Genomic DNA, 13,730 nt, shown 5'->3' on the forward strand with positions numbered 1-13,730 from the left:
TTTTTTTTCTGGAGACAGAGTGTTGTTCTGTGGCCCAGGCTAGAGTGCAGTGGCGCCATCTCAGCTCATTGCAGCCTCTGCCTCTTGGGTTCCAGTGATTCTTCTGCCTCAGCCTCCTAAATAGCTGGGATTACAGGCGCCTGCCACCATGCCCATCTAATTTTTTGTATTTTTAGTAGAGATGGGGTTTCACTATGTTGGCCAGGCTCGTCTCGAACTCCTGACCTTGTGATCCGCCTGCCTCGGCCTCCCACAGTGCTGGGATTACAAATGTGAGCCACCGCGCCTGGCCACGGACTGATTCACTCTTCTTATGAAAACACACAAGTTTCTAATGATTAACTTTCTGGGTTGTGGGAAGTTGTGCTTCATAACAATATGGGACTTGTATTCCTTTATACTCTCATCTATAATATCAATATAAATACTTTCTCTGATGAGTAACTAGGTTTCTGAGATAAGTCCTTTTATTATAGCTGATAACACAAGATTATATGAGGTGGTATTGCTAACCACTAGTGAGAGGTTTTGCTATATAATGTGGAACTTACACTTCATTGGTCTTCCCAGAACCCCCTAGATGCCACTCTAAATTGTTTATTGACAGCATTAATACCTGGAGAATTTGCTTACAAGAATTAGATTATTTTTCTCCCCTTCCTTCTTCTACCCACACCCCCATAACTCTGTTTTTCTTAAAAAATAAAAAATCTTCAAAATTGCCAACATTGCTCAATTGTTGAGAACAAGGGAACAAGTCAGCCATCATATTTACCCTATTTTTTTATTCATAGAGCTGATAAAAACTATGTTATCCAAAGCACCATGAAGCTGCATACTCACCAATTTCAAGATAATATAAAATATCACATAATCAATTATGGAAAATAATGAAATGGAATGTTGGCACAGAAAACCTCCTCGGAGAGTATTAAAACAAGGAATCAATTGCTCGGGTGGGGGAGTTGGGTGTTAAAATTACAATCAGTCAAGTCTTTACCAATGGCCAGCTGTGGGTGCAGACCTGCAGGGCACGTGTGAGAGGGGTCAGATACAAGTTGCTGAGGTAGTCACTGCCCTGTAAAGATTGTCATTAATTCTACAAACAATGAAAGAGTTGTTTGCTTATGCTGTGGGCTAGGTGCGCAAGATACACAGATAACTGCAGAAGTAAAAGTAATTCAATCATTTGTTCCTTCATTTAGCAAGCATTTATTAAGTGGCTTTTTTTTCTGCCAGACACCAAGGAAGGCACTTGGGAGCTGTAGCTTCAGAATCTGTCCCTGCCCTCAAGGAAGGCAGAAAAATAAGCAAACAATCATAATACTTTGTGAAAGCAGGGAGATTATAGGAGATGCCCTGTTAGACACAAAGGAAGACAGGATAATGTGAACAGCACAGAATATAAAACAAAAATGAAGTACTAATTACAGGTAACAGACAGGCTCAATTGTACCTATTCCTGCAATTTTTAGAGAAGCAGAGGAACAGGGGATATGCAGATTTTGAAGTGTGTCCTCAGCATCCTAAAAAAAAAAAGAAAGCTAGGAAAAATCAGACAGTTTTTTGTTTGTTTTGAGACAGAGTCTTGTTCTGTCACCCAGGCAGTGCAGTAGCATGTGGCACGTGCAGTGGCACAATCTCGGCTCACTGCAACCTCCGCCTCCTGGGTTCAAGCAATTCTCCCGTCTCAGCCTCCCAAGTAGCTGGGATTACAGGTGCCTGCCACCAGACCTGGCTAATTTTTTAAGAGATGCGGTTTCACCATGTTAGCCAGACTGGTCTGAAACTCCTGGCTTCAAGGGATCCACCCACCTAGGCCTCCCAAAGTGCTGGGACTACAGGCATGAGCCATGGTACCCAGCCTCAGATTGTTGTCTTACAATTTTAGTATGCCTTAATTGTGGCAAGGTCTTGTTACCGTAACTATTTCTGTCAAGCTATATATGAAGGACAGGAACCATCAAATGCAAATGAAGAGGAAGACCCCTTGATGAGATGGCTCTAGAAGACATACTTCTGTGTGTGTGTGAGAGAGAGAGAGTGTATGTGTGTGTGTGTGTGTGTCAGGGTCTTGCTCTGTCATCCAGCCTGGAATGCAGTGGCGCAGTCATGCCTTAGTTCAGCCTCAACCTCCTGGGCTCAAGCAGTCCTCCCACCTCAGCTCCAGAGTAGCAGGTGTGTGCCACCACACTTGGCTAATTTTTACATTTTTTGTGATCTCCCTATGCTGCCCAGGCTGGTCTTGAACTCCTGTACTCAAGTGATCCTCCCACCTCAGCCTCACAAAGTGTTGGGATTATGGGTGTGAGCCACCACACTTGGCTGACATACTTCTCTTAATTTTCACTCACCTTTTCTCCTTTTGTTCATGGCCAGCAGATAGTCTCAGTACTTGGGAATAATAAATTTTCTTGTTGTATAAATAGGTTCTTAAGCTGGAATCCTTTTTAGGTGTCCATAAATAGACTTCGGGGATTCTATAGTCCCCCACCCACTTGGAAATTCGATGCAACATTAACATGTATGGTAATTGTTTCTAGAAAGCCAATTTCAAAATAAAGTATTTTGGGCTTCCCTGAAATAAGTGCTAAATAAATAACTAATACTTCACATCACAGAAGAACAACATAACAAAACCAAATTACCATCATAGACTAATAAATCTGAAATAAGATGCTGATAGTGTATGAGAATACAATCAAACCCAGAGAGAGCAAAGTGCACCTGGCTTTGAAATCACTCCTTAGCACCTGAGGGGATCACTTCCTGGAATCTGCTCTGCATGCAATGACATGCAAATTGCTAGGACGTTAGGCCACAGCTCCCTGGGTCAGCTGTTGGCAGAGAACATTTGGGCAGATCTGCATAAGCTGCTGCCCACCGCCTGGCTTGTAATACCACATGACATTCTGGAGACTTTCCTTTAAAGAAAAATATGAACTCTCACTGTCAACTAAACCACTAAATACCTTTTGGGTGAACATTCTCCCGCACCAGAGTCATTTTCAAAAAGGCAGTGACTGCATTTGTCTTGTCCACCCTTATCTGCTAGGGCCTGGCACTTATAACCATCAAAGAATTGGCTCTCAACAATAGCTATTGACTTAATGAATGTAACTGTTTTGGTCAGAACATACTTACTGGTTTGAAACATTTCTGATGGAGATGTGCTCAGGGATGCCTTTTACTGATCACAGAGCTTGATTATACTTCAATTTCTGTAAGTAATTTCTTTTTCTCTTCTAAACAGCACTTACGTGGTCCTCCAATTGGAAGCCTTCTGTTAGTTATTTCTGCCTTTGTGTATTGCTTTACACTTCACAAAGGGCTTTCCCATCCATTATCTCATTGCATCTTCACAAGACCTGCCCCACATATTTTTAGCTGAGAAAATATAAGGCTAGAGAATTAAGCAGCTTGGCCAAGCTCTCATAGCTAGAAAGTGTGGAATTGTGCCTCAAATCCTTGTTTTTGCTCTACGTTTGGTGCTATCTTGAGCTCACTGTGTCCTGAAATTGTGGAAATAAAGTTAGCCAGAAACTCTTATCACTACTAATATACCAGTGACAGCTGTTGAGAGTTTTATGGAATGGCCACATAAAAATGAATTTGATAAAGTAAATTAAATGTATTTGTTTTATAAAATTCTAGAGCCTCTTAATATAATTTGGAGACAGCCTAGATTGTGAGAGGGAGAAAGAGAATTCTTATTTTGAGATGGAGTCTTGCTCTGTCACCCAGGCTGGAGTGCAGTGGCATGATCTCTGCTCACTGCAATCTCTGCCTGCCAGATTCAAGTGATTCTCCTGCCTCAGCCTCCCAAGTAGTTGGGATTACAGGTGTGCACAACGACGCCCAGCTAATTTTTGAATTTTTAGTAGAGCCAGGGTTTCGCCACGTTGGCCAGGCTGGTCTCAAATTCCTGACCTCAGTCATCTGCCGGCCTCAGCCTCCCAAAGTGCTAGGATTACAAGCATGAGCCATTGTGCCTGGCCAACAAGTCTTTAGACACACCCCTGAACCTCTCTGACACCCCTGTTTTCTCATCTGGAAAAATGGGTACCAGTTCTCCTAACTTCAAAGGCATGTTTTGCAAGTCAAATCTAAAATACACAAAAACTCTTAAAAATATTGAACAACATATAAATGTCAGTTACTTTTTAAATAATGTGTAGCGTGTATCTAAACATGGCCATCGCATTTGGGTACACCAAGGTTTTTGTCTGGTAAACATCACAAAACAAAAAGTAAATTGATACAAATAGCTATAGAAATGGATAAATATGCTGTCCATATTTAAATATGAGGACTGGACATGAGACAGATGTGCATTTGTCATTGAAGAAAGCAGTTCCCTGGAGGGGAAGGTGAAACACCGGTAAGATCCCTGTTATAATGTAGCACTTTTCACTGTAATCCTCATAGCAACCTTGTCAAGAAGATACTTACTGTTCTTGGGCCTGTTATTGAGATCAGAAAACTGCAGTTTAGAGAGTTGGTGGGAAAATTGTCCAAATTATAAAAGAAGTTCCAGTTAGCCCCGACATCATGCTTGGTGAGTGTTCTCTTCAGTCCAGCACAATTGGACTTCCAGTTAACACTGGTTACAAAATGGGCAGTGTGTCTTTGTCTTCAAAAGTCAAATGGGCGGTAATGCTAATTTTCTTTTATATGAGTTCTTTTGGCTTGGCAGTTTGCTAATATCTATATACTATTTCAGCTTCACTTTAATGTACTGTATTCATTTTTAGATACATAAGTATAGGCAATCTGGGGTCATTCTGATGGGGTCTACTCAGAACAACCTGAGGCACCTGGACCTAACTCTAATAACTCTATTAATGTTAGGTAGACCAATTTAATGGAGTGCATTTTCCTAGCAGTTCATTGATTATAAATACTTAGCTTAAGTACCTATGTGTGTCCTAAAAAAAAATTTGTCCAAATGAAAATCATGACTTTCAGGAGCAGTGATATGAATTCTGAGCACCTGTGCTTCAGTGACCATGGGTGGAGACTTTCTTATTTGTAGGTAGTCCTCTTATGTTGAAAACTACACAAAAACAAAAAAAGTAGTGAATAACAGTGTCATATTTTGTGTTTTTTTTGTTTGTTTGTCTTTTTCTATTTCTTTTGCAGGTTGATGACCAAATGAAGCTGCTTCAGAACTGCTGGAGTGAGCTCTTAATCCTCGACCACATTTACCGACAAGTAGTACATGGAAAGGAAGGATCCATCTTCCTGGTTACTGGGCAACAAGTAAGTGTAGAGACCGGAAAAAAAAAAGCGTCTTTTTATTAAGCATGTTCAGAATGGCCGGAATTTAACTAGGTCAGAAGCACTCTTGTGCTTTGAAAGGGAGAGATTGGCTGCCAATAATTTAGAAAAGATGACTTGGTGCACTCTGTTCCTGCTCCGATGATTATAGTTAAACTTGTAAAAGCAAACATAATCATGAACATTCTGCTGCTTCCAGTCTGCTGGGACTGAAAGTCCTGCTTATAAGGGTCCGAAGAACTGGTAAATCAAACGTAATGATTAGTACCTAGGGCTTTTTTTTCCTCGAGCTTCTGTTTTAACCTACGACACTTGTTTGTCGGCTATTTTAAAACTTTATAACTTATGGAGTCCTAACTATTTTGGAACAATATTGGTGAACGAGGTGGATTTGGATGTCACGAATAATTGAAACAGTTGGTATAAAGGCAAATGAGAGGAATTTCAGTTTTCAGGATCCAGTCATTCAAATGAAAGATAGAAAGAAAAAAATTACTGTTAGGTCCTCCACCTTTCTGAACAGATATTTCGATCAACAAATATTTATTGAACATCCAACTCTGTGCTAGTTACTTTTCCGGGGCTTTGGTATATATTAGTGAACAAAATAAAAAGGTTCCTGCCCTCATGGAACTTAATGTTGTAGCAGGAAGGAGCTGACATTAAACAATAATCCTAAGAACAAGCCTGTAATATGTTAAAAGTCAAAGTGCTATTGAATAAAAGGAAAAAAACAAAAAAGAAAGAACCAATGAAAGGAAAATCAACACTCATCCATAGACGTGTGTTGCAGTGTGACCATATGTTGCACTGTGAAATAGGAATGGTTGGTTTGGCTTTCTTGAAAATGGAACATTTGAGCAAAGTCTTAAAGGAGGAGAGACAGCTTTGTGAATGTCTTCAGAGAGAGTCTACTTAATGAACCTACATGCAACTTTATACGAATTTAGGCAAGTCACTCCAGTTTCTTCCCTTCCATTCTACAGCTGATGTGCTATTTAAATAAATGTGTGGAACACAGTGGTTCCTTCAATCCTTTGGGTCATACCTATTCAGGACACCACTGCTTTGTTCAGCAATGGTGACTTCAGTACTCAGGCACCATGATCTTTTACGTCCAGCCATAAATGTTTACGTGCTGTGAAACCATAGCAGTGCTATTTGGAAATGAAGGGCTGTCTCCACATCATTTGCTGTATTATTAATAAATCAAAATTTCCCAATCAAATTAAAAGCAAGCACTCTTTCAGAGTTTTTGCAAATTGGGTCAATTCAAGCATCTCCATCACTATCTGGTCCTTGCTAAATGCACCTCTCAGGAGAAAAGCTTTGTAGAGGAGAAAATAAAGTCTCAATGGGTTTGACTTTCTGTGCTTTCAAATTTTTGTTTGGCATTTTCATTCTGGGACCCAAGTCTTTGGAGGAAATGTACCCATTTTCAGACTCTAGTCATTGGGTGTGCCTCCCACCTTCACCCAATTAGGAGCTGCACTGGAAGTACAAGACTGGGCTCACAAATTAATTTGATTTCATTTCCTTCTGAGTTTCAGAAATGAAATGGATTGTGCCGTTCTTTTTCTGAAAGCCCCTCCATTCCTGCTCTTTGGAAATACTTCTTATTTCACATTTCATTTTGCCTTAAGTGCTGCCCGTGGGTGAGGGTAATTACTATTTAAAAAGTAGAGAAAAGTGCATTTCTTGCTGTCTGATTTTCAAAACCAAGAACAATCAAGGAATGGATGGTATTATAGTTTTTTGGATCAATTACTGGTGCTTTGTGTTTTGTCGTCAGAACTGAATGAGGAACTCGGTGGTGGAGAAATAGTCATTTCCTTACATGTTTCCTGCAGCCTGGATTCTTCCAGCTCCCCTCCCCACCCTTTAAAGTGTGCCACAGGTCTGTCTGAACCCCTCCCTTCACTTTTTTCATCCAGTCCAGTGACTACCCTAGTAATGATTAATTGTAATTAGACATTCTCATTTATGGCAATTATGGTAGACATCTTTATTTTATTTTGTGGAATATCTAGACAAAATGTTTTGAATTTATCTCTGTGCTTCTTGCATTTCATAAGATGGAAGCAAAAGTGCTACAAAGGAAGACTTCAAAAGCCTATAACCTCTCTATCAGAATTAGATAGATATCTTAAAGCAGGGTCATATACATGTACTTCTTTTATATCCTCACGGTACCTAGCACAAAGCTGAATACGTTAGGCACCTGATTGAACTGAATGGGAACTATTGTATCTCTCCCCTGGTTGCTTGATTAAAACAAATTAAGTATAATTTTTTTGAGAATTATAAATACTTCTCTGAGTGTAAAGATGGGAAAATTAGATTTTTGCTACAACAAGAATACATTACTTAGTGTACACCAATTTTAAGAAGGTAGTTAAAACAACGATGAATGGAAGGAAAGGAATATATTAAGTAGAAGAGTAAATAAAGAAACATGCTAGAAGAAAAGATGATTTATAAAAAAGAAAAGAGGCCAGGCACAGTGGTTCACGCCTGTGATCCCAGTGCTTTGGGAGGCTGAGGCAGGGGGGTCATTTGAGGTCAGGAGTTCGAGACCAGCCTGGCCAGCATGGTGAAATCCACTAAAAATACAAAAAAATTAGCCAGGCATGGTGGCATGCGCCTGTGGTCCCAGCTACTTGAGAGGCTGAGGCAGGAGAATCGCTTGAACCTGGGAGGCAGAGGCTTCAGTGAGCCAAGATTGTGTCACTGCACTCCAGCCTTGGCGACAGAGCGAGACTCCATCTCAAAAAAAATAAAAAATATAAAAGAAAAGAGGTGGGAAGCTAGGAGATATATATATACACACACACACGCATATATATCTGCATATATACATACATATATATACATATATACACATATATATGATAGGAAAGTAGTTGAAGGAAGCAAAAAAAAAAAAAAAGGAAGAACTGCTTCCTGTTATGTTTATAATCCAATAACGATTGAGCTGTGGTGAGAGTATATTTTCTTTGCTGGTGCAGACTATGAGCTTTCTGGTGTGTGTGTGTAAAATTCACACATACAGTGTAATCTAGAATTGGAACAACCTGTTTTTGTGTCTCCATTCCAAAACTTCCTGGCTACGTCGTCTTTAGCAAGTTGCTTTACCTTTTGAGATTCAGTGTCCTCGCCTGTCCAGTGGCAACTATGATGGTGTCTACCAGAGAGAATTGCAGTAGGAATTACAGGAAGTATTCTGTGAAATGCTGACATAAAAATTAGAAGTCATCAAAACGAGGCCAGTGCAAGGGTGACATTTATGGAGTCAACAACCCCATGAAGAAAGGACGATTATCCCACCTTGGCAGATGAGGAACCAAGGCAAAGAGAGATGAAGTGGTTGATTCAAGGTCAAGACGCACTATTAAGTGGTAGAACAGATGGTCAGATCGAAGCCGACTGGTACCAGAGTTTGTGTTCTTTACCAACATGCCATACTGTTTATCTGGATAACTCACAGTTCCTGCAGAGCTTGCCTTCACGCCAGCATTTAATTTGGTCTTCATGTGTAATTCCAGTGCATGACAGACTCTACGGAAATTCCAAGCAAAACAAATTCATTTCCTTTTTTGTTGAGACTAAATGCATAGACTTTTTTTGTGGTTTAGTTAGTAGTTTGTTTTTGGAGGGAATTTTCTATATGGCATTGTAAGCACATTGTTACAGTAAATTTAAGGTATTCACAAGCAATTTTAATGTGATTGTTGCTTAGTGTTATAAAATTATTTTAATATTAAGAAAAAACTAAAACTAAGAAAAAAATCACTCATAATGCCACCGCTTGAATCAACTTTTTGTTGAATTCTCTTCCAATCTTTGGGGGAAAACATATATCTTAAAAGAGGATTTTTCTCATTTTTCTCAATAAAATAACTTGCCTGCCCCAGAGACATATTGACCTGCTATCATGGATTTGTGTGGAATGTGAACTTTCAAACACTGCTAGAAGTATGTTTCCATGAAGCACTGTATTAAGGCCATGTTGTTGATATCACGGGAAAAAAGTAAATGGTATTACCTCAATACAGCATACAAAATTCCCGTAAAGGCAGCTTGGTACTCACCTGTAGGAGATAAATACATTTTTTAATTTAGTTAAAACAAATGCTTCTGATGACCTGATAAATGAAGGAAAACCAAAGATGTAAGGGGAGAAACATTAGACACAGCTCTGCAGCCAATAGTGATAAGAAGCATAATTCATCCACCTAATTAATGACTGTAATGACTGCCCTTTGCATAGTGCTTTTCACTGTATACTTTCACAGGTAAGCCCCATTCCACAGGGTCAGAGAAAGTGCGGGGAAATTTCAGAGGAGGAAGTGCAAAGAGAATAAGATGGGTGTTCAAAGCTGTCCAGATGATTCAGCTTCTATAAGGAAGTGCCTTACCCCTAAAGTGAGGATATTTGATTGTACGCTCCTTTGCCAGTTGAGGAAGACACCATTGCTTAAAATCCTTCTAGGTCAGAGGAACAGTGACAAGCAATTACTGGATGAAACTTTAAACTCGCCACCATTTTCAGCCTTAGCCAGAAGAAATACAATTCACTCATTATAGATTTCCAGATTTACTTACAGTATTTTCTCAACTGCCCTATTGAGAAAATGATTACTTCTGGAACAAATGAATATGTTTATACTGACTATTTTGAGATTGGCAAATAGGAATATTAAATGTGCCTTGGTCCACAACATCAGGAATGAAGTCCCAACACAAAGGGAAAGCCAGACAGTGATTTTGTATCCCCGTGAAAGCATGTATGTCATGTCTACACATTGCTTTATAGTGACCTTTTGGACAAACAGAGGAATGCAAGACCCCAGGTGCTCCATAGCCCAATCTTCTGGCTTTTTCTTACTAAATACAGCTCACTGTAAATAATGTGGTGAATTTGTCATAGCAGAGGAAAAAGAATAAGACTAGCCTGGATTTTAAAAAATGAGTGACTATTCAGGAAACTGCTCCTTGGAGCTTGAAAAGAGAAGAAAAATAAATAAAATAGCACAGCCTTTCTCTTAAGCCCAGTGGCTCACAAGTTTGCTCAATAAATGTTTGCAGAATTGAATCTGTTCATAGTTCATTGAGAACTAGAGAAACTAAAATAGCCCCACTGCAAAAAGCAGCCCAGGACACCAGTACATTGTATATTGAAATGAGGATTCAGTGTTTCACTTAACCCTATAAGTTAGCTATTATGTTTTAATTGTGTCTTTGAATCAGGCATCTACATAAATGTATATTAAATAGCCTTATTAAGCAAAAAGGAAGTTATAATTATCAATAATGTTAAGCACTTCAAATATTCTATATAGTCACAACTTATAGTTATGAAAAGAATTCTTTCCTATCCAATATTTTAAAAACTATACACGCACATATGCACACATATATCTATGTATGTATAAAATAATAATGTACTTTGAAGTAGGGTCAGGTTTTAGTATTTGCATATTGTTGCTAATTAACAGCCACTGTAACATCATCCTAAGGGAAAGGTCTATGGCAACTTATTATCTTCTATCATTGTGTATCATATTAAAATGACAGGCATCTTATACAAGTCATCAAAATTTCAGTGATTAGAATTAAAAGCAATTTAGCTAAAACTGTTTCTATTTTCATGATGAGTGAAATTTATCCAAAGGGGACATCAGTTTAGAGTAAATCTTCAATACCTCCCTTGAATTTAATGACACAAAGGTTACATGTAAGAGAGCAATAAATTAATTTTACTAAGTACATAAAAGATAAGACCAGCTGCTCCTGAAATGAGCACGAACTCTGCATTCAACAATGAAAATATAATTATGTTTGTAATAAAATGTAAGGAAGTTGCAGATCTCTATGTTGTTTCAAAAATAAATCACCCATCCTTCTTAAGAGCTGTGCAATTTGATAAATTATCCTTGAAAGAAATGTTGTCTAAGCCCTCCTTTAATAAGCATGTTTGAGCTTTCAGATTAGCATGTAAATAAATGTATAGCTACAAAGTTGTTGGTAAACCAATTGATTTTTTGAGGTCCACCTCACTAACAGTCTCTCACTAAATATATAACCCTATGAAACAAATTAGATTCCTTTCCATTATAGTGTACTACATTTTCAAGTATGAAATTCTAGTATTTGAACTTATTATTATACACCTGTTAGAACTACATACATCAATATTTAATTAACTCCATCTTAATAATGGAAAATTAATACCAACATATTTGTGTTTCATGTTAGTATGGTCTTCCTGGTTCAGGCCTTAACTAGTGATTTTTTTCTCTTCTTTTTTTCCTTTTTTTTTCTTTTGAGAGAAGTCTAGCTCTTGTCCCCTAGACTGGAGTGCAGTGGCAGAATCTTGGCTCACTGCAACCTCTGCCTCCTGGGTTCAAATGATTCTCCTGCCTCAGCCTCCCAAGTAGCTGGGATTACAGGCACCTGCCACCACGCCTGGCTAATTTTTGTATTTTTAATAGAGATGGGGTTTCTCCATGTTGGCCAGGCTGGTCTCAAACTCCCGACTTCAGGTGATCTACCCGCCTCGGCCTCCCAGAGTGCTGGGATTATAGGCGTGAGCCACCACACCTTGCCTTTTTTTCTTTTTTTGTTTTTTGAGACAAAGTCTCGTTCTTGTCCCCTAGACTGGAGTGCAGTGGCAGAATCTTGGCTCACTGCAACCTCTGCCTCCTGGGTTCAAATGATTCTCCTGCCTCAGCCTCCCAAGTAGCTGGGATTACAGGTGTGTACCACCATGCTCAGCTAATTTCTGTATTTTTAGTACAGACAGGGTTTCACCATGTTGGCCAGGCTGGTCTTGAAGTCTCAACCTCAGGTGATCCACCCGCCTCGGCCTCCCGAAGCACTGGGATTACAGGAGTGAACCACCACGCCCAGATCTTAACTTATCTTAATATCTTAGTGATATTTACTACAATATACTTAATGTATTTTAAGCTACAGCTGCAATTTATTCCATTGATTCCAAGCTTAAATTGATAGTCTTGTCCCACCTATGATTATTTCTTGATAATCACAGAAGTGAGAGGTACCTTATTATCATCACCTTAATTAAGTGATTTATTTAAAGATGAGGACACCAAGGGATGGAGATTTATACGTACTTGCCCAAGGCTCTTCGTATGTAAGAGGCAGCATTGACTTAGGTCTCATACCTAGTCTCAGGCTCTTGCCACCACTGCTGTACCATCAGGCCTTGCTGGTCTCATTCACTCATCTATCCCATTAGTCTCAGTAAAATTTGTATTATTATTATCTGAAGTAGTTGACTATGTGCAGTTTTTAAAGAATTTATAGCATAGGCACCTTTTTAAAGTAAGGACTTCCCTTGAAGTAGAAAGTTCCCCTGTAAGAGAACTGGCAAAATGATAGTTGAGACGTCACTTTGTGTGCTCTGCAAATAATCCCAACGTGCTCCGCAGAGTTCAACAGCTTGTCCTGCCTCCTTCCAGTTCAGGGTTCAGGTTGCCCTGGTACTGACCCTTCTTTCACACACTCTGAAACAGAAACCACAGGAGTTCTTACAACACTTGATGTTTAAATTTAGTGCATAGATGCCAGCACCTGGCTAAAGCAGGTAGACAGTGCTGCACATGATGCAAGAGCTTTCCTCTAACACACATTAACTGTGGCTTTTTCATGCATAGTTGACTCTATATAAACTGATTGACACCTTTGGGGGTCATCTTTCCACTGACTCATAATTTTTCTCACTCTTGAAAAAGGTTTCTATACACCCAGTATTCTCTAGTTAAAGCTGAAAATTCAACTCATCATATTTACACAATAAAAAAAATCCATTCTGCCTTGTTTTTAATTGCAAATTCTACTCAAGGGACTAGTTCTCCTGCTTAGGAGGCAGCCCTGTGCCTTCTCCTAGAGAAGCAAGTGCAGTCAATTATGGTAATGAAATGTCAATAAATATAAAAATTTAATACAGTCTGCTCTGGGTGAGTGGCAGATGAGGACTTGCCTCCCAGACAAATTTGCTGCTGCTGCAAATATTAAATGCACCTAAAAGAGTATCTGGTTGCCTGAGAGCTCTCCAGTAAAAAAAGGATGGGAGCGTCAGGTACCAACTGGGCTTTCCCATTACGCTGTAATCGCAGCAGCAAAGTCAGTGCTATCACTGACAGTCTTCCCAACATCTTAACTTATTATAATTTGAACTTCTTATGTCCCCATGAATAATCTAAGATTGGAGGCTAGCAGCACTTTTTTTTTTTTTTTGAGATGGATTCTCGCTTCTTCACCCAGGCTGGAGTGCAATGGCACGACCTCGGCTCACTACAACCTCCGCCTGCCAGGTTCAAGTAATTCTCCTGCCTCAGCCTCCCCAGTAGCTGGGATTACAGGCACATGCCACCATGCCCAGCTAATTTTTGTATTTTTAGTAGAGATGGGGTTTCACCACG

At 39.4% G+C, this 13,730-nt stretch overlaps 1 protein-coding gene across 3 annotated transcripts in view; it reads left to right on the plus strand.

The window, feature by feature from the left end:
- The window catches only part of NR5A2 (nuclear receptor subfamily 5, group A, member 2), a 168,446-nt gene that overhangs the window by 98,487 nt on the left and 56,229 nt on the right, over positions 1-13,730 (plus strand). For all 3 annotated transcript variants that reach the window (XM_011931698.1, XM_011931699.1, XM_011931700.1), the window contains one exon: positions 5,143-5,262. In XM_011931698.1, the coding sequence (XP_011787088.1) occupies positions 5,143-5,262 (120 nt within the window). The remainder of the gene's footprint in view (positions 1-5,142; positions 5,263-13,730) is intronic.

This window comes from Colobus angolensis, unplaced genomic scaffold (genome assembly GCF_000951035.1).
Source record: "Colobus angolensis palliatus isolate OR3802 unplaced genomic scaffold, Cang.pa_1.0 Scaffold91, whole genome shotgun sequence".
In the NCBI taxonomy this organism is placed as follows: domain Eukaryota; kingdom Metazoa; phylum Chordata; class Mammalia; order Primates; family Cercopithecidae; genus Colobus; species Colobus angolensis.